Source organism: Melopsittacus undulatus, chromosome 12, assembly GCF_012275295.1.
Source record: "Melopsittacus undulatus isolate bMelUnd1 chromosome 12, bMelUnd1.mat.Z, whole genome shotgun sequence".
Lineage (NCBI taxonomy): Eukaryota > Metazoa > Chordata > Aves > Psittaciformes > Psittaculidae > Melopsittacus > Melopsittacus undulatus.
In genome coordinates, this window is record NC_047538.1 from 21508294 (window position 1) to 21529062 (window position 20769).

The 20769-nt window shown below is 51.9% G+C and overlaps 1 protein-coding gene across 9 annotated transcripts in view; it reads right to left on the reverse strand.

Moving 5' to 3' along the window:
- Positions 1-20769, reverse strand: part of NCOR2 (nuclear receptor corepressor 2) — a 218771-nt gene that overhangs the window by 146995 nt on the left and 51007 nt on the right. For all 9 annotated transcript variants that reach the window (XM_034068507.1, XM_034068506.1, XM_034068502.1 and 6 more), the window contains exon 2: positions 9238-9433. In XM_034068507.1, coding sequence (XP_033924398.1) covers positions 9238-9342 — 105 coding nt within the window. In that variant the 5' untranslated portion in view covers positions 9343-9433. The remainder of the gene's footprint in view (positions 1-9237; positions 9434-20769) is intronic.

Sequence of the window (20769 nt, forward strand, 5' to 3'; positions counted from 1 at the left end):
TACTACAACCAACTGCACTGGGAGCTATGCCTGTGTGTTCCACACACAAATGCTGGACAGGTTCAGGAGCTCCCTTTGGAGCTGCCTGCTGGACTTGGCAGCGCTGGGTTAACCACTGGACTCAATGCCTTTAAAGGTCTTTTCCAACCTAAGTGATTCTGTGACTCAGAAGAGGCTTTGGTTTTGGTGTTTTAAAGACATACGGTAGGAGGCACCTTGGTGCCAGGGCCACTGCCCCCTCCATGTGCAGACAGGAGGGAGCAGCGTCCAGTGGGTGCCATGGGGATTCCCCACTGCCAAAGCACACAAATGGGATTTATTCCCCATCCTGACCTAAAACTGCTGGTGCACCCTTGGCCCCTGCAAGAGACCTGAAATATAACAACTAAAACCCTCTGTAGCTCAAGGTACGTGTTGTTCCTTTTCAGAGCAGGAATTACATGTCATGAAACACAAATTAAGGAAGCAGAAAGACCACAGCAGTCAGGGGCTCTGGCACATCAACAGGTTTAGGGGGCTGGAAGGAGGATTTGCAGCAGTCAGGGAGAGATGCAAAGAGATGAGCACCTTTTTTACTTACATTGGTATCACCTGGCAGAGCAATGCAGCCAACGTTTAGATAAATAAGATGCTGAAAGCCCAAAGCAGCCTCATTACAACACACTGCTTGATGCAGCAGAATGAAGAGGTTCTTGGGCCCAGCCAGGTGCCAACAGCATCCTCTGCACCCAGTGAGGGAGGCTGGGCACATCCACACTGTCCCTGCCTGGGGGTGCTGCTCAGTGAGAGCCCTCCCGGCCTCAAGGGCTTTTTGTGTTCCTTCATTTGGGAACGCTGACAGTGCTGTCTTCCTCCCCCCTTCCTGGTGAATCCTCTGACCCTAAATAACCCAGCCCATCAGGCTCATTAGATACACTAATCAAACTGGCCGAAGCCAGGAGGCTGAATGCAGCGCTACTGAAAAGCTCCTGGCAACACAGAAACAGCCCTGCTCCTTTTCACCCCCTTTGTAACAGCTCTAAAAGCTCCCAGCCTCCTGCCTCACCTCCCGTGAGGCCTCCAACATCTTCAGCCTTGTCCCCTGCCCCCAGGACAGCCCCACACTACATTAATAACTGCTCACAGCCTCTCACTCTCCGTTCTGAACATGTGCATTGCTGGTGTGCTGCATTTCTCCCTCCCCTGCCTGCAGGTGCCCAGCCCAGGGTGCCTGACCTCCAATGAGGAGGAGGAGGAAGAGAAGGTTTGAAACTGATGCTGGAAGTGATGCACTGACCTGCAACGCATTGAACCAACCATTAAACCCCAGCCAAGAGCAGCTCTGACCCTGCTCTCCCAGCTCCAGCACATCCATACGGATAAGGCATCTACCAACTGCTGCATCCAGATGGCATTCCCACAGCTGCAAGGATTATCCCCCACGGAAAAGACCCCAGAGACACGAGGCTGGCAGAAAGGAAGCCTGGAGCTGCTCTTGCAACAGAACAGGGAACTGCTCCTCCTCTCTTCCTCCCACCAGCACCACAACAAGCGCAAACACCCAATGCTTCTGGCTCCTTGGAGAACAGCTCTGGAGCAAACCCATGGGGACCTGGAACAGCCAGAACAGCACCTGCAGCACAGCCGGAGCAGCCCAAGGACCGGATCCATCCCTGTCACCACCACGTCCCCAGCCGAGCACAGAGCCAGGAGCTCGCACCGGGTTTCAAAGCCACCACCTCTTCAAAGCCAGCAGCAGTGCTCCGGGGTCCCACCACATCCACCAGCTGACAGCACCAGCACCAGCACCACCTCAAATCACAGTGTCAGGAGCAGGACAGCCCCTACCTGCACAGCTCCAAGCTGCTGCCTCACACTGTCCTCGTCACCTCTCCATGCAGGCAAACAGGCCAGGGCACTGCTCCCACTCACTGAGGTGCAATCCCAGCTCCTCAGCACCTCCACCAGGATTAGGGCTGTGAGGAGCTCACCCTGCGCTGGATTTCCCATAGTCTGTGTTTCTTAACAATGCTATTTCTGCTGAAGCACTCCCAAGCATTTAAGTTTAAATGAGGCCGATTACTAATGGTGTGGTCCACTAGTGAGCAAAACCCAATGCTGAAGCATCCCCATTTATTTCACTGCTGATAAACTGTCCCTTATCTAATTTGAGAAGAGGTTGCCTGGCCTGTTTCATTGCTCATGAGCAGCCCATGTGCTGCCTGGGAACCTTTCAACCACGGGATCGTTGGGTGAGGGCAGCAGGGCTGGTGTCCTCACAGGCTATGGCACTGGTGGGATGTGCATGTCCCACACTCCTCTGGTCCCTCCACAACACTCCACCGGCTGTGATGGATCTAGGGACCTTGCTCTACCCCACAGCTCACCTTCAGCCTCAGTGTCCTGGTTGACACTGGTACTTCCCACTGGTACTCCCCAGAGCAGCACCCACACCAGTGACGTGCTCCATCCTTTTCCTCCTGCTTTCCCACTGGTGTTTCCCCAGCTCAGAGCACACCTGCACTCCTGATGCCCACACCTATTGCCTATACAATGACAATGGCCAGAGGGGAGGGACACACAAACCAGAGTGACCCAACACGGTGGCCAAGACTTGACCATACAGCTTTGGACTGCACATCCACTCTATCCCACTAGGAAGCACACGGCAGGTCGAGCTTCCCACCCTCCCAGAGCACACAGCCAGCACAGAGCAGTGTTATCCCAACTGGAAGCCTGCAAGGGATATGGACCATCCAGCAATGAGTTCATGCAATAAACCTGTCTGCAGCAGGAGACCAGCCCCACAGTCAGTGCCACCAGAGGCAGACCAGATCTCCAGTCCAAGTGCAGTGGCCACAGTGGCTTTGCCAGAGGGAGGGGATGGTCCTCACACTGCTCTGCACTCCCTGCACCCTGACAAAAGAAGCTGCTTTAAATCCCTCCCTGCCAGCAGCAGGAGTGACCTATTTCAGCACTCAAAGGAACAGCTCTGTGGTGCCTGGATACCCCTTGGCACCGGCAGCACCGCAGTGCTCATCAGACAGAGAAACACACTTGTTAGCCTTAGCCTGGAGAAAACCATTCCTCCCAAAGCCATTTCAGGTCAGAGGAGAGGGGAAGGTTCAGCAGAGCATCACTTCAGGCAGTGCAGACACAGCCCGGGCTGCATCCAGCCCTCGGCAAACAGGAGCCATCCCTGCTACCAAAAACCTGCCACTGAAGTGTGAAGGAGGTGGGTATTGATCAGAACAGGTTGTCTACAAGCACACTGCTGTCTGCACAACTTCCTCCCCAAAGCCTTGGGAGGAGCTCACTGCAGATGTAAGGAGGAAAGGAAAATAATCCCTAAACCAAGCACCAACTGGTCCACAATCAGCTCCGCTGTTGAAGATAAGGTCACTAATAAAAACCTGGCTGAATACACGCATTTTATCTTGCCTAGGGGGGTGCAACATGTGCTGAAAAGACAAATGCCCTTATTATTCCAACACAGTCTCATTGCCATCCATCTCTCAGAAGCTGCTGACTTGGCCTTTTGTTTTAGGAGGTGACCACACTGCACGTGGCCCCTTCTTGGAAGGCACTGATCCTGCTGCCATCCCTGTGCTGAGGCCACGTCTGCTGCCAGCACCATTAGCATCTGTACCAGCTGCATAGCATCCATCCTCCCTGACCCCCTTCTCCCTGCCCCTCAAGCAAAGCAGGGCTGTTGAGCTGTGCCATCTGAATATGCCATTCACGGAGCAGCAGTCACGTCTCGGTGGGACAGCTCTCGGCTGTTGTGGCTTCCCAGTCATCTGACCAGCGCCGGGTGCTGGAGCCAGCCCCAGCCCTCTCCCCACAGCCAGAGGTGCCCACAGCAGCCCCACATCCATGACAGTGCTGCTTTTGAGCCTCCCTCCATCACAAGACTCGTGGCCTTTGAGCTGGAATGACCCATCTGCTCTTCCTCCACTCCCCACGCCTGGGGCTGCGCTTCCTGAAGTCACCCGTGGCCACAAACACCCACATGGGGTGAGCAGCTCCTCACACAACCAGCCCCACACTTCCACCCTACAAGCACGCAGTCATTCTGCTCATCCTCCTATCTCTTCTGCAGCAGCCCCCCAGGGTCTCCCAGCACACACAACCCCCACAGCCTATCTGCAGGTCCATGTAGGACCCTTTTGTCCTCCTACATTCCCTCCTCAGCTCTCCTACACTCCCTTATCCCTCCACAGCAAATCCTTCAGGTCCAATAACCCGACTTGCTCAGCATTTTGAGTACATGTGGGGACAGTGACACCCAACAAAAGCCCCCAGACTTGCAGGTGTCTCCGGAGGCTGGTGAGATGATGTGCATCAGGCATACAGGCAAAGGCTTTGCATCTCCAGAAGTGTCTTTAGTGGGTCTCTATCTCTTCCAAACCACATACGCAGCAGAAGTTCCTTCTTTCCCTGTGGATTTATAATCTTGAAACCAATCAAAAGCAAAGCATCACCTCCTGCATCAAATCCCATCCAAAAAGCAGATTAATGAGCAATCATGGACGTTTACAGTAGCTTGAAGGAAAAGAACTGTGTTGGATACAGGCTGTGTATCCTAGGGAAAATGAGCTTTAAATCCAACCTGCTGTAAGCCAACTCCTTCTTGGCAATGGGAGAGAGACCCCAGGGTAAGGAATTAGTTGTCCAGTTCCTTCACCTCCATGCTCTCCCAGTCCCACAGCAGAGAGGCAACCTTCCCAGATCCCCTCAGAGCTAATGCAATCCTTCACTGGGAAGGCTCAGGAGAGTGTGCTGAGTCCTCGTGGCAGACCCCATCACAGGCACTGTTTCCAAGACATGCTTTTGGTTTTCCTGCCATTCCTTAGCACATCCCTGGAGCGCAGCAGGCAGGAGTGGGGATGTGGATCCCTGGCACGAACCGGGGGGTGTTTCATGGGGGGGGCTCAGCTGTGCAGCTGGTACAGAGGCTTCCTTTGCGCTCGGAGGTGATGCTCTGTAAGCTCTTCTGCTCTGCAGCTCCAGCAGCACTGACACAGGCTGGCATTTGGCTTCCAGCACACACAAGTGTGACTCATGGCTCCAAGGAAAACCAACCCTGCAGTGTGAAGCACACTGTCTGTCTGCAGGCTTACCTGACCCTGTCCCTGCTCCTGCCATCCCAGCAGCTCCCAGCTCCTCACTGCACCTCCCAGGGCAGGACGCTGGCTGGGAGCAGGAGCCTGGGCACTCGGTTCCAGGCCATCGTTTGGCTGGGACACCAAATCAACACACAAGGCTGCACTGACCTCTTGTCTCTGGTTCAGACAGACAAGGAAGGTATTTATCACAGGCCAAAAACACCCAAGTGAGCAGGCTGGGACGCTCCTGCACAAGTGCTGGTTTGCAGAGAGTTTAATGAAGGAATCACAGAGCTACTCCCAGGCACTGCAGAAAACATGGTCTCAAAGCTGGAGCACAAGGGGTAAGCTCACCTCTTCATCTCAGCTAAAGTGTGTGCAGGGAATGGGGCCGAACAGGAGACATGCAGAGCACCTCTTGCTTTGCAGGGAGGGGATTATGCTCCCCGACAGGGATTCAGTGATGATGGAGCATCAATTCCACATGCACACACTTGAATCTCACCCATCCCCAAACCTCTTCAGGACCTCTAATAGGTGAAACACTAAAGCACCCCAAAAGCAGAAGCTGTTCTGGCACAGAAGCTGTGTGCCCTGACCCTCATCATCTCCCACAGCTGGAGAAACCCACCCTGTATCCCAAGCCACATCATTCCCGCGGCTCTGGAAGGTCAGGGAACTGAAGGGTGACTGGTAAGGAGGGCACAGCAGGAAACTGGATCCACACAGGAGGAAGAGCAGGGAACCCTCCTGTCCATGTGCTATGCGGGAGAATTGATCTGTTTACAGAAAATACCTGCAGCTTGCCTGAAAACAAATCTGCTTCATGGAAAAGGTTCATTTGAGAGCATGAAGTTCAGACACATTAGAAGGTGAGGAGCATAAGTAATGTGTTTTTTCACCTTTAGCTAAAGGTCATGGAGCATTCAAACAATTCCTCTGTTTCCAAGCTGAACACAGAAGCCAGCTAAGCACCCAGCAGCACAGCTGATGAATGTGGAAAACAAAAGCATTTCCCCTGCACTTTGATCAAGAAACACTCAGGGCTCTTAAGAAGAGGCTGATGATTATTGGTGATTTTAGTTTTAGGTACAGAAAGTCAAATCAAACAGAACCTTTCCACCAAGATTCCTTCTTCCCTTCGAAACCACAAAAATCCAGTGTTTTCACTGGCTATTTCTTGGTAAAATGGAATTATACTGAAGGCCATTATAAAATATCACCATTTCCACATCCCTGGGACCAGACGTGTCTCAAGTGAGGAGAAGGAAGAGGATGACAACATCCTGATACAGCTGGGGACCAACCTACCCTGTGGAAGAGCCAGTTTGCTGCATCAGAGCTCACTCTGGATCAGAGCCACGGGCTCACAGCCCTACCCAAAGCTGGCACCTAACAGTGAAACCAGGCAACAAACACCCTCACTCGACCACTCGTGGCTCTTCTCTGCCAGCTCCAAACCCAGCAGTGACACCTGGAATGCTGCTGGGAGATGGTGCCCAGATGCACAAAGCACATTCCTGCTGATTCATTTCAATGCATCCTTTCCCTCGTTTTGTTGGATATTCCCTTAGGGTTTATGCAATGGGGAAAGCAAAGGTCCCGAGCTGCTCCCCCACCTCCTGCCCCTCTGCAGCATCCCCTCACTCGCCTCATCTGTGAAATCAAACAGCTGCAATCCCTTAAATCACTTCTCATGAAGTGTCTCCAAGCCTAAAATAACGTCACGGCTCATTTGTGGGCTCAGCATTCCTGCCGCGCCGATCCCTGGGCGCGACCGCCACACTTGGAATGGGATCATGGATGTACATGAGAGCAGCATTCACAGCCCTGCTGCGCTCAGGAGCTGACCCAGGGCGTTCCCACCCTGGGATAAGGATCCCCATGAGGATGAATTCCCTGCTCTCAGGAAGGGATGTGTTGGGATGCAGCAAACCAGAGCCAGGATCCGCTCGGATGCCAGACACGCTGGTGTCAGGTTGGTTTTGGCTCTCTTGCTTTCTCCCAAACAAGCTCTCACTGTGCACACACCCCATGACAAAACTGACCCGGCCAAGACACGCAAGCAAATACTGCTGCCTTTTAATATTAAACAGTGCAGCGACTTCAAAGCAAGCGGGCTCTCCTCTCCCATGCAATCCCACCAGAGATCAGCCCCAGCCCCAGAGCCATGGCCGGGCTCCAGCCCGTGGTGCTGCCAAGCCAGAGCCACGTGTTTGCCAACAGCTGAGAGCAGCGGGGCAGATCATGCAGGGACACGCTCTGCCTGCCCTCCCAGCAGAGGCAAGGGGAGGCTCATGTGGGGCTGGCACACTTGTGACAAGAGGAGCCTTTCAGCTTCCCATCCAGACAGGTCCCAGCTCAGCCCCTCCTGCATCCAGACACCTCTAAGGCATCGCATGGCTTCGGAACATTACATGTGGCTGTAAAAATAGCTTCTAGAAGCAAATGCCAGCAGCTTCCTCCAATGTTAACATGGGAGGATAAAACCAGTGCTCACTTCAGCCAGGGAGCAGGGCAGGCTGCAGAAACCCTGAGCTCCATCTGGCCTGCAAACAACTGCCCCGCTTGGTTCATCCTGCTCTGACACTAAGGGGAAAGCAAGTGCGGTTTGCAGGAGACAAGGATTCAGCACCCCAAGGCCTGGAGCCTTTCACACCCTTCTGAATTCAACCTTCACTTTGGGCATGGAGGTTTCCTGGGTTCCTTCTTAAACCAACAGATCTCCCTCACCTGGGCACATCCTCCTCCTGCTCCCATAAGAGAACTGGGCTTTTCTTTCTGAGACAAATGCTCTCGTTCTGTCCCACCTCCCAAACACGCTTGCACTGATGGAAGCAAAGCTCCCATAAATGGAACCAGGTCAGCATGTCTCATAGCCTGGATGAAAAGCTTCTTTGTGCAGAAGCACGCAGGCCCCGAGCGATGCGGATGAGCCAGCTGAGGCAGCCAAAAGCTTGTCCTGCGCCCTCCTTAACACTTCTGTTCCAAAGCCTTTCCCAGTTCCAGCTTTGCTCCCTGTGCTGCTCTGCTGAAACCTAAAGGGGGCAGATGAGGGAATTCCACCCCTCTGCAGTCATTCCATGGGTTTCCAGCTCTCAAGTCAAACCCTCAAACCATCACAGCAGGAATCCTACCATTCAGCAGCCACCACTGTCAGAAATACACCCCCGAGACAAGGTCTCCTCACTAACTTGTATTACAAGCCCTTTCCTTGCTGTGGCCACCTCACTATAACCACCAAGAAGCAGCTCCAAAGAGCAGCCTTGCAAGTGTGTGCCACACTCCACACCTAATAAGATTCACTTAAGCAGCTTGAGCTGCCTAAAGCTCTCCACTAAGGAGAGGGGTTTTCTGTTACGGGCTTAAACCTAAAACATTCAACCATTCAGGATGAGCAAGCACAGGTGTGAGTGATAGAGCATGGAGAGGAGAGGCTGGATCAGGGTGACTTAACCTGTGCAAGCTCCAGTGGATTCAACAGAACACAGGCAATAAATCACCACCAGCTTATGCCTTGATCCAAGAGGAGATGAGAGGTCAAGGGTAAGAGGAGGGAAAAGAGTGGGGAAGGATAGAATGGAAGAACAGCAGCTCAGTTTTCTTCCTGCTACCACCAGCCAGGAATGCCACACAGAGCAGGATAGGTCTGCTGATGGAAGAGCAGATTCACCCCCAGCAATCTGCATGGAAGTGAGGAGAGCTGCCCCATGGGTGTGAGGAGCAAGGACCAGGCTCATGGCAAGGCCACACACAGGAGAGGATGCTCATTCCCTTGTGATTCAAGGCCATGCAAAGAGGGCTGGAGGCCAAGTGCTCCTGTTCCATACGGATTACACCTTCCCTTTCCCCCTCCCAAGCTGTTTGCTGCATCCAGCCAAGGGTGCTCCTGCCAGGAAGACAAAATGGAGCTGGGTGCTCAGAAGTGACGAGCCAGAGAACCATGAACACCACCAGCAAGAGGCTGGAAAGGGCGAGAAACTATGAAAACACCATATGGAGAAACAAAAGAGGATGCCACAAAAGAGGAATGATGAAATCCTGTACCACAGGCACGGAAACAGCCGGATTCCTGCACGACAGCCCCAGTGCCAGTGACACACCACACAGCCCCTACCCAAGAGGGCAGGGAAGGTACCTCTTGCCTTACCGCATGTGGTCGAGCGATCTGGACCGGGTAGGACATGGTGTGCGGTGCATAGCGCGGCTCGGCAGCGCGCCAGCTCTGCGTCACGGGCTGCGTGGATCCAGACATCTCGGAGGGCTGCTTCCAAATCACCGGCACAGGGTTAGGAGAGGCGAGAGCTCCTCAGCATCATGGGTGTGCTGCCCACGTCACACAACTACTGCAAGCAAACAGGAAAGCAGCAGGTTAACATTCAACCACGGTGCCATGAGACAACCGAGCATCAAGGCTGGGGTGATCTACCCATCACAGGGAAGTCCAAGTGTAAGACTAGCCCAAAACCATCCCACCTGATTGCCCTGGAAAGCCTCCCCAAACACCTGCAAACTGACTGTAATCCCTTTGGGCTCTGCTGATCTATGTCTCCATGTCTCTTCAAGACAGTTATTTTCCTGGGGGTGACTTAGTTCCCAAAACCACAAGCTAGAGTCTTGGCATTTCAAAACAAGCCCAAAGGCACAAGATCCCTCCTCAGCCCATCCCCATCCACACTCACACACAGCATCCCAGACCGGTTTGGGTTGGAAGGGACCTTAAAGCTCATCCAGTTCCAACCCCTGCCATGGGCAGGGACACCTTCCACTAGAGCAGGCTGATCCAACCTGGCCTGGGAGGTTTGGGGCAGTCTCTAACTCGTTCCCCAGCACAGCAGCAGCAGCAGAGGAAGCTTCCAGTGCCACCTCTCCCCACACTCACATGGTCCTTGCCCAGGGAACCAATGCAGTTTCAGCTGAAGGAGCAGTTGGTGTGGACAAAACCCAAGCAGGGGGTGGGAAAGGGGAAAAAAAGAAACATAAGCAGAAAAAGAGGAAGTTTTTCTACTTTCTTTCCTCCTCCTGTGAGACCACAGATCAGCCTGTGCTGATCAAGCACTTGCTATCTGCTGCAGGCAGGTACGGGGCTGCCTGCTCAGCATCCCTGCTCTGCTCCCCAGCCAAGCATCACATCAAACCAAGGCAACGGTCCCCGCAGGCTGGGCACGACAGGCAGAGCTGCAGCAGCAGGGGGGGAACAGCCTGAGGACCTTACAAAGAGGACAAGTTCTACAAAAACAACACTTTTCAAACACTCATTTAGCCCTGAGGATGATGGATGTGCAGACACCTCCATGCTCCTGCTGAGGGACACCCCAGCCTCTTGGGACAAAGGTGTTCTGCCAGGTTCCACATGGAAAACACAGAGCGAGGTTTGGTTCCCAAAGCAGGAAGAAGGGGGACACCCATGTTCCCCCAGCCCTGCAGCCACACATCACCACCAGGCCCCAGGACACCCCCCGATCCCGGGAGCAGGCAGACCTCATCCCACCCAGGGGCAGTGTCCCCATCCGGAGCTCAGCACGCTCGGTCAGGAAAGCCCCAGCACACACAGGGGAATTCAGAGGCACCCAGGGCTGTATTTACACTCCCAGGGTGACTGCCCCACTTCCCCTTGTGCTTCCGACTGGAGGGGATTGTAACGGCTGATTCCCACCCGGAGCTGGGGTGTGTGGTTCAGCATCCGCTCTGCTCACACACCACCACCCTCCTGCAGCCCACGTGTGCCTCTGCAGGGGCAAACCCTCCTGCAGCAGCCAAGGTGCGAGCACGATGCTCTCAGCAGCTTGCTGGGATCTGCACAAGTTCAAGGTACTTTCCTAGTAACAGATTCATCTTGGCTTGAAGCCACCCAAGAGTTAATAAGCACATGTAGAGATCTATCTATCTATCTATATGTGTGTATACATGTGTATATATACACACACACACATACACCACATGTATATACACACACCCCATGTCGGTGGTCCTCGAGTCCTTGACATGTTTCAGCAAACCAGCTGCTCCCTGGAAGCTGAGCACATGGATGAGACCATGCCCTGGTAGGTGTCTGCAGTGCAAGTAATGGGATGGGTTTTCTTTCTTCAAACTCCTCAGATGAGCAGTTCAGCTTTAAACCTCAGCACTCAGTTCACAGCCACATGGCCTCAAGCTCTAAAGCACTTTAAAAGCTTTTATGCTTCTTTCTGTGCTGCAAGAAGTTCACTCTCTGGTAGAAGGATATACACACATGGGGTGAAACCAGAGGGGACAGCAAAACCCTGCTGCACCAGCCCATGCTGTGCTGGTGGTGTGCACTGACCACACACCAGCAGGATAAAGCAAGGTCTCTTCCTTACCAAGGGCATCAAACTGCCTCTGCCTCAACAAGAAAGCCAAGAGGAAAAGCTCATGTGCCTGCAAACAGGCAAAGCACTGCCCAAGCATCCCCACACCTGCAAACCACCACCAGTCTAAGGCCCTGGATGCTCTCCAGTGCAGCTGGACCGTGGATGGAGCCAAATGAGGTCACTCCTGTGGGGAGCAGGATGGCCAATGCACAGCCAGCAGCAGGGCTGTGGGTGCTCCCACTGGGAGCAAACTGGGAGCACAGCATCCTAATGGGGATGTACTGGTGCTGCATGGCCATCTGTCCCCAGCAAAAGAAGCCAGGGTGCCTCCTCCTTTAGTAATTACTCCTAAGGGAGGAACACGAACAATGGGAGCAGATTAATGGGAATCAAAGCGTGCAGCCAGGCTCTTTAAATCTCTAGGATCGAACTGTTTGGTTCCTACTTTTCCTCAACTGATTTTGATGAGGAACAGACATTGTCTCACAGGAAAAGTATTTCCCCCCCCGGTTGGAGTCTCCATCAGAGACTGTTTAATCCGCAGACCTGTGTTAGCCATTACAGCACTAGGTATGAGCAGATTTACAGTCTCTGATTAGGAACAGAAGAGAGCTGGAGGTTACCAGCAAACCCAGCACCAGGGCTATAACATGAAGAAGCCAGAACCCAAAAGGCTCCTGCCCCCATTTATTTCTACCTATATGGGACCCTGCCCTGCTGCCAAAGCCTTCAGAACCTCACCCTGCTGCACAGAGCAAACCACCACCTCCCTGCTCCTGTTTGTCCTCTTCATGTGCCATTTACTGTCTACAACCATTTCCCCATCACCTCCCTACCTTACACCATGGAAGCACTCCACAAGCCATGGCAAGTTGCTGCAGGCTCACCTGCACACAGGAGAGCTCTGCCTGGTCTCCTGGCTGCCCCAGTGCCTGCCAAGCACACACCAACCTGGGCACAGCCTGTGCTATGGGGGGCAAGCAGAGTTGTGTCCACCCCGAACAATGGGCACAGATAAGCTCATGATAACCCCACGGTCATCTACAAGGTCACAGCCAATACCAGGCAGACACAGGGCTGTACACCTCTGTGGGGGACCTTTGGTACACATCCTGACCACAGCTAAAGCATGCACTGAGACAGCCAGGACCATGCAAACCCCCAGGTGTCTCCAGTAAAGCTCTGCAATTAAACTGAGTGGCAAAAACACCAATTATCATCATTCAACACACTTGTTGCTCTTCAGAGTTAGAGCCAACCCTCCCCATCAGCGCCATGCTCCTCAGGGAGAGCAGGATTACCAGGGGAGGGTTTATATCCATGATATAAATACAGGTCATTTGCCATAATTACCCCACAGCTCAGTTCATGTGTCTGAAAGGTGACAAGAAGAAGACACTCCCAGCTCACGGATAACACCAGCTCATCCGTCCTCAGAGGAGATTTACAGATCCCAGTGAACAAACCAGTGCCAAATTAACTGGTTTGAAAGCAAAGACACACTGAGATGAGCAGAAGAGTTTGTTTAGGTCCAGAATAACACTACTCAACTTGTGGTCTACACCATGGAAGACGTCAGGAGGTAGCCCACAAAATGACTGCAGAAGACACTGTTAAAAGGCAACAACTAGCACAACTAAGGCAAATAAGCAAAACGCTGCCAGCACTCACCAGGCACATTTAATTGCAGAGTATTGACAATAAATCTAACGTTTAATTACTTTAAATGATGCAAGGGGAAAGAGGCACTAAGTCATCTTTACCTCACTGTTAATACACAACTTTCCTCCTCAAAGAGGTGCATATCCTCCAGTCACCTTGTGTAGACTGAAATAAAAGTGAAGGAGACCTGTATTTATAATGCTTAATTAATACCAAACTATAACCTCCAAGGGACCAACCACCCCATGATGCTTCCAGTCACACCTGTGTGCAGCATAGCAGAGCGTGTTGCCTGTCGGCAGCCAACCCATGGCCACTGACGGCACTGGCATTGCCAACAGCCCTAGATCAAACCCAGGCCTGAACAGCACTGATGAGATTTACCCACACTTGCTTTAAAGGACCAGGAGAAGCCAAAATAATTAAGATACGATGAAAATGGGTAGAGACATTCCCAAGAAAGGCATCCCAATGTAACAGTAATGGATCTGTCTAATCAATATGTGCATGACATTTTCTTCCAAGGCAGTTGACACTACACACAAATATGTGTATGTACTGTATCTATTAAGGCCTTTCAATAGGAAAGCAGGCTGTCTGCCATAAACTTAGGGCTCTATTCAGCATGACAAAGACGACCATGTCCGTGTCTGCAGCCTGGGAACCCACAGTAGCGTTCAATCACAGTGGGGTACAGAGGGTTTAAACTAAAACAGCAGCACAGGGTCAGCAAGAAGGATCAGGCACATCCTGAGCCCCGGGACATGGAGGAGAGGTTACTTCAACCCCAGGGGTCAAGGCTGGTACCTGTGTGTGATCTCAATGCATGGCTCTTGCTTCGGAAGTGTATGAAAGGAAAGCTGGATGGCAGCGCTCTGCATGCGATGGTCAGACCCATGAGGTGCACCTCCAACAGCAGAACCCAACGCAGCTCTTGCCCTGCTCCCCAGCTCACCCGTTGGCAGCAGCTCTCTTCCCTCTTCTCCTTTATCCTGATGACTTCTGGATTAATCCCCCCGCCTGCCTGGCAGGGCAGATGCACAAGCCATTACAGCAGCAGATCTGCAGGAAGGAGGTGCCCAGGGCAGGCTGTTACCCTTGTAAGAAGGCACAAGCAGTCCCTAAAGCCACAGAAGGGATGGCAGAAGCTCAGGAGATGAAGCCTCTTGTCCTGGTTTGCTGGAAACCTGCAGGCTGCATCAGCTCTCCCACCACAGCACAGCTCCATGCAGAACCAGTTCTGACTCCTGATGAAAGGTGACTCTGCCCTGCACCTATCACTGCCCAAAGCGGCAAAGCAGGATTTGCAACTTGTGTTTCTCCTTTCCAGTCTTTCCAAGCTATTCTGGGCACAGGACCCATGTTTAGCTCTGCCCTGAGATAACCTTTGCCAACGTTTGTGTACAGTGTTTGGCACCATGGAGCAGGGTCAGAGGGTTGGACTCTGCCAGCCCCACTGCTGGCTGCGTTTCCAAAGGCTGCTCTCAGCAGTGACCCGGCACTGATGCTTCTGGCATAGGAAAAGTGAGTGTTACCTGTGTCATTCAACTGCTCCCGCATTCAGATCCCCACTCTCCATGGCATAACCTGGTTCCTGGGAGCAGAGCAGACATCCACACCACCAGCCCCAGCACGGACACCCCTGCTCAGAGGAGGACTTGCAATGGGTTTCACACAGTTTAACTGCCTCCCAGCCCAGCAAAGCAGCTGCAAGTGACCTTGAGACAACTCCCAGAGGGTCCATGTGCTTAAGTGAACAAGACTGACCCATTTGTGTGCAGGAGCACCCGGCTGTTCACTCCCAGCTGCAGGGACATCCTCTTGTTAACATACAGGAGCCGCACATCAAGCACCAGCCTGGCCATAGCTCCAGCCACACGTCAGCATCAGCATGGCTGGCCTGAGACTCTGGTTTTCAAACCCGGCCCTAACAAACCTTTCCCTTCAGTTTCCCTATTCCCATTATTGAATTTTCCCCTTCTAATAAATTAAACTTAAGCATCTCCTGTTCTCCTGCTTTTTGTAGCTGAAACAACCCATGGATCACCTGGACGGCAAGCTCATCAGCAGGGATGTGATGGCAGAGCTGCTCCCGTTACCCAACAGCATCACTGCTCCTGTGCCAGGGCACCCACAGCCCTGCAAACCCATTCCATGCTGCTCCATTGGGAAGTGGAGGGAGTCGGCATGCACACGGCCACACACAACCCACAGCGACTGACTGTAGTCCCAGTGCCCAACAGGGACACTTCAATAATTAAAGATCCTGACAAGAAACAGGCGAAAAGAAACCCACACTGCAGAAGAAGGGAGGTGGGATTTGGATCCATGCACAGGCCATTCATGGAACAAAAGAGTTATTTTAAGTCTAGGCTGGAAATAGAAAACAAATTAGACCATGCGAGGCCTTTGTTGAAGATGATGTGCAAAGACAAATGGAGACGCCTGGAGAGGAAATGAGAAGAAACCCAAACATGAAACCACCTGGGTACTGCAAAGGGAAACAGGGCAGGGCCTGAGGAGGGAAGGAAAGGAAAGGAGTGACCACCAGGTCCAGAGCACAGATTAGGCAGCCAAAAAGGAGGCAGATAGGAAAACCAGTGCAGGGCAGCAGAAGCAAACAGCAGAACTGAGTACTAATAACCCAGGGATGGAAAAAACACTGAGGAAAATGGCCCGTTTTCAGATGGAAACCCAGCCCAAAGCTCCAGACACAGAAACGCAGGAGCTGAAACTAAAAGCACAACTGCTGAGGCACGACAGACTGTGCAAGGCACAAACCTCCTGTCCTATCCAACCCCTTGTCTGGCAGCCTGAAATGCTGCAACACTTCCCACTGTGCTGCCACATCCACCCGGGATCCAGGGCAATTCCACCCATGGGGCACTGCAGACAGCCTGTTCCAGGGCAAAGCTCCCAGATCTCCATCACTGCACGAACTATACAACATCTCTCCCACTTCAGTCATCCTCCCCCTTACATTAAACATGGGCTTAAACACTGTGACTGTTACGCAGCACTAATCTCAGTAATAAGCACACACAAGCAAGTTTAAATCAAGGGAAAAAAACCCTACAATTCCTTGCCGAGGTGCAATAATGATAGAGTAACCCTAGCACTATTCCAGCCATGCTCCCAAGTACATTAAACAGCACATTAACAACTACGGCTGTAACAACACATCATCACTACACCCATTGGCAGCTCCCAGGAGCTAACCTAAACCCCAGATAAACAAGGCTTTTAAAATGCAAGGGAGCTCACAAAGCACCTGTGTCTGTGTGTGTGTGTGTGTGTGTGTGTGTTTTGCACAGAACACACTGCTCATTTGGTTTGCAAGCCCTTCAGTTCCTATTACCAAAGAGACAGGTCCTCTGATGTCTGGGGCACGTTCATGAAAGCTCAGGGAGTCATCTCCTTGAGATCCTTTTGTTGAACAAATTACTCAGCTCAGGAGTGACATTTTCCAGTATTTACATCCTGAATAAAGGAGTGGAATTCATTTCCTGGGATGAGGTTCTTTGAGGCGGATCAGCACTGCTAAACATCTTCTCCTCTCGCATGTTCCCACTTTCAAAGCCGACAAAACATCTTCGCCTCCTAAATGATTCCTTTGCTTTCATGATCCTCTAATGATTCAGGAGTCTCAACTTCACACGAGAGTCTTTGAAGAGCACCGACTGCCAGCATAAAAGCAGAACTATTGTGACAAACTGCAGGGTTTAATGCCTTCCATAGGACGACATGTGCAAAAGGAACAAGAATTACCCTAGGGAAGCAAAACAAAGCCTGCAAATAAATGAAATGACCTGTAAACCAAGGTACTCAAAAATATATGAGATGCTATGCAGCTGTGCCATAAAATACCCCTACAGAAGGAGTCACCTGGGAGTGGAGCGGGTTTAAACTAACCCATTCTAGCCCAGGTTTGCAGTGCACCCGCTGTACTTACCCAGCACATCACTGCCCCTCGGATGCAGGATGGCAACTTAAGGAATGCTGCCTCGATGCTGTCAAATACCAGCTCTGAACCCCCCACCAGGCCTTTCTCCTCCCATCCCCTGGGTAATCACTAAGCAGAGAGTCAATGTTCAGCCAGGTTAATAACCAATTCCAGCCATTTGCTCCTGCACGTTGCTGCTGCTGCTTTCATTCCTCCCTAGGAAAACCAATGTGAAGTTCAAGCTCGCCGGTGGCCGGGTGAGAGGAGCTGCTCATTAGTTCACAGCAGATCAGCCGGAGAGACAGGTCTAAGCGGTAGGAGCCATTAATTGGCCATGTTCTGCTTTCCTTGTCTAGGTAATTAATAGCTCCTAGACAGAAAGTCAAAGCCTCTCTAGAGGCACCAAAAAACCCTTCACCATTTGCATGCGACGTGTAACACCTCTCAGAGCAATCTGCAGAGGGAAAGGGGACAGGAGAACATCACCTCCACCTCCGTCCCTGGCTCAAACACCCCTCTACACACACCTCCAGCCTGGCAAGCAGCAAGTGCAATGGGAATGGTTTCATCCCTTTGGCATTCACAGGGGAGTATCACCCCAAAAAGAGGCTTGCACAGCTCCAGCTCCCTCCAACTGCATTCAGAGGCAAACGGCACTTTGCAGGAGCCAAGCTGTGGGTTATGTTTCCACAGACAGGCTCACGAAGCAGATGGGGATTCCTGATGTGTTTAATAACTGAACCTGCAAGTGGGCAAACGGGATTTCAGCACTTCCCTGCCAAGCTCAGCCCTGCTGGCAACGAGCTGCCCAAAGCCACCAGTCTGTCTCCAGCACATCACCCAACTGAAACTGGGTTAGATCCTGTGGAATCTGACTTTCCTGGGCTTGCAGCAGTGGTTTTCAGCCTGCTATTTACAGGCTTTCTGGGAGCCTGTGGGCAAGCTTGAAAGAGTCCTTGGAGGGCAACTGAAATTCATGCTATGGAGATGAGACATCTAGAAGGGTCCATTCGTCCATCAGCACCAGCAAGATGGGGTCAGAAGCCTCTGACCTTCCTGCCCCATTGTATGAGATAGAGGGAAGAGTTTTGCTTTGCTCCCCAGCAAAATGCCCAGGCCCTGGGCTCTCAGTCCTGGGCTCTCAGCCCTGGGCTCTCAGTCCTGGGCTCTCAGTTCACCCTGTTTGGCAATTGGTGAAGTCAAAGCTGTTTATTAATAATAATAACTATTGCTACTGAAGAACAACCCTCAGCTGCACACATCAGGCTATTCCTCAGATGACTCACAGGCCCCAGTTCACTGCTGCTGCTGCTGTGCAGGCACAAGCAGGTACCTCCCATCACTCTGCACCTACCTGCCCTGGGGCTGAGCTTTCAGAAGGTTCCTCACCCTCCAAACCCTTTAACCACGAAGCAGAAACAAACACAAACCACGAGGGAAAGGTCTGATGCGAAGCAATGCTCATCATCAGTGGGAGGCACCTCTCCTGGGCAAACTGCTCTAATACAGTCATTTAATACGGACAAAACCTGGCCTGGACAAAAGCACCAGGGATTCTAGCAGAGGGAATAGCAGAGTCATCGTCCCAAGGTCAATTATTGCCTTTGTGGAGCTATAGAAACAAATTACAGCATAATCATCTTTGCAGAGCCCATCTGGGGAGCACTTAAGGATGTTTCCCAGCACCTTCATGCACTGAGCTTATAACCTTGATGAAGGCCTCAGATTTAAATGAAGATGCACTCTGGTTACTCGCAGCAAGACGGCATCTGAAATCATCTCTGCTAAGGGGATGAGTTTCCCTGGGTATCAGGTTGATGCCAGACAGCTTACACAGGGATAATGAAGAGGATTACTGTCCCCAAATCTCCATCACCTCTGCTTGGGCAGCTGAGCTGCTCATGAAGCAACTGCAATTAACAGCCCTGTATTTTAATGGGAAGAGCCAGTGATGGATTTCACTTCAAATAGCTCCAGTGCCTGTGAGGACTGTACTGAGGTACAGACAGACCCACAGTACTAGGAAAAACCCCACACGTATTCCAGGGAGAAGACAGCACAGAAGTGTACAGGAAACCCCTGGAAAATGAAGCTCTTTAAAGAGCCCAGAGGCAATGAGGCACTCCAGGGTACACCAGTCCCACAGGAACTGTTCCTCTGCATGGCTGGTTAGGGTGTGAGTGTTCCTGGGGTTTAGTTGGGATGGGGGAATTCCTTATTTACTCATCTTCTGAGCCACAAGAGCAGGATGCACACCAGTGGGTACTGATTACAGCTCAGTAGGCACAAACACACCAACCTGCAAACACAGCAAGCTTCTGGATTTCCCTTAAAATCCTTGAGTAGATTAAGTGGGGAAGGTGCTTTTGGACACATTGATGTGCTCATCTGCCTTAATACCCACCCTGTAACATCAATACCAAAGTGCGATGTACTTTACAAACTTATGAGGAATGTTTAAACAAGGAAAACCCTGAGAAAAGAGGTAACTCTCCCATTTTTAAGTTGCAAGGGAATTCTTATGGATGAACCGAACTGCCCCTCTTCCCCCTGGGAAGCTGTTGCATGCTCCAACCAGGAAATTCCCTCTGCTTTAATACAAAACACCACTGTTTCAACAGGAGCAAGAACTGCATGCCCTGCAGAAGGAACAATGTCACCCCCCCGGTTTGCTGGGCAATCACTGCCACACTCTCCCAGTGCTTCCAGAGCCTCCCAGCAGCAGCTCCATGCAGCTCAATGGATGGAGATGACCCCAGAGGAAGGTTGCTGACTGACTGAAGCTGGCTATGGAGCTCAGCCCTCCTCCCACAGCTCTGGTTTAAGGGGTGTGGAATGGCTTAATTATGCCCCTGAAGGCAGGAAGAAGTCACTTGTCTTTAAACACTCAGACTTTTATTGAGTTAACATGTTTTAACAAGGTCAAGGCTTGAATGGTAAACTCTTACCCAAAGGGAAATGCACTGCTTCCCCCCCCACCAAGCAATTCATCAGCATCACCTCTGGTTTATTTCTAGAGCCCTGGGTAAAACTCCCCAGATAAAGAGAAATCAAGGAAAAAGAACTGTTTAAGCAGTCAGAAAGGGTAAATAAACCAAACAAACCTTCACTTTCTTCACCTACCACAGTGTCACAGAGAGCACCCAGCACTTGGGCACAGCACCCACACACATCCGCTTGGCAGGGGCTGCAGGCAGGGTGCCTTCATCTCCTGCCACACAGAAGGGTGAGCCCTGGGAAACCCGCTCGGCTTAAATCACTGCAGAGACTGGAAACAGCTGCACAACAGCTGGCTGGGAACGGAACAACTGGGCACAGGCTACCGGAGCCAGTCTGTTGTCCCCACGTCTCCAAAGGACGGGGCTGCTTGGTAGGGAATCTCCAGAAAGAAGCAAGTATTGCAGGCAGATGCTAAAGGTACAGGCACATAAATACTGCAGACAGATGCTAGAGGTAAGCCAATGAACAGGGAATTGTTTGACAATGTGGAGGGAGAAAGACAAATTACAGCTTTCCCCAAAATCACCTCCCTGCTACCCCAGCCCAAGCCCAAAACAAAGAGTTCACTGGTTTGTTTCTGCATCAGCCACCAACAGGGCAAGACCATTCCCATATCCTGTGAATCCCCATGCACTCATTTACATCCCCAGCCTTGCCACAACATCATTCTTATACACTCAGACTCCCAAGGAAAAGCACAGCATCAGTCTTCAAACACACACCATTCACCAAGGTCCTAGAGAGC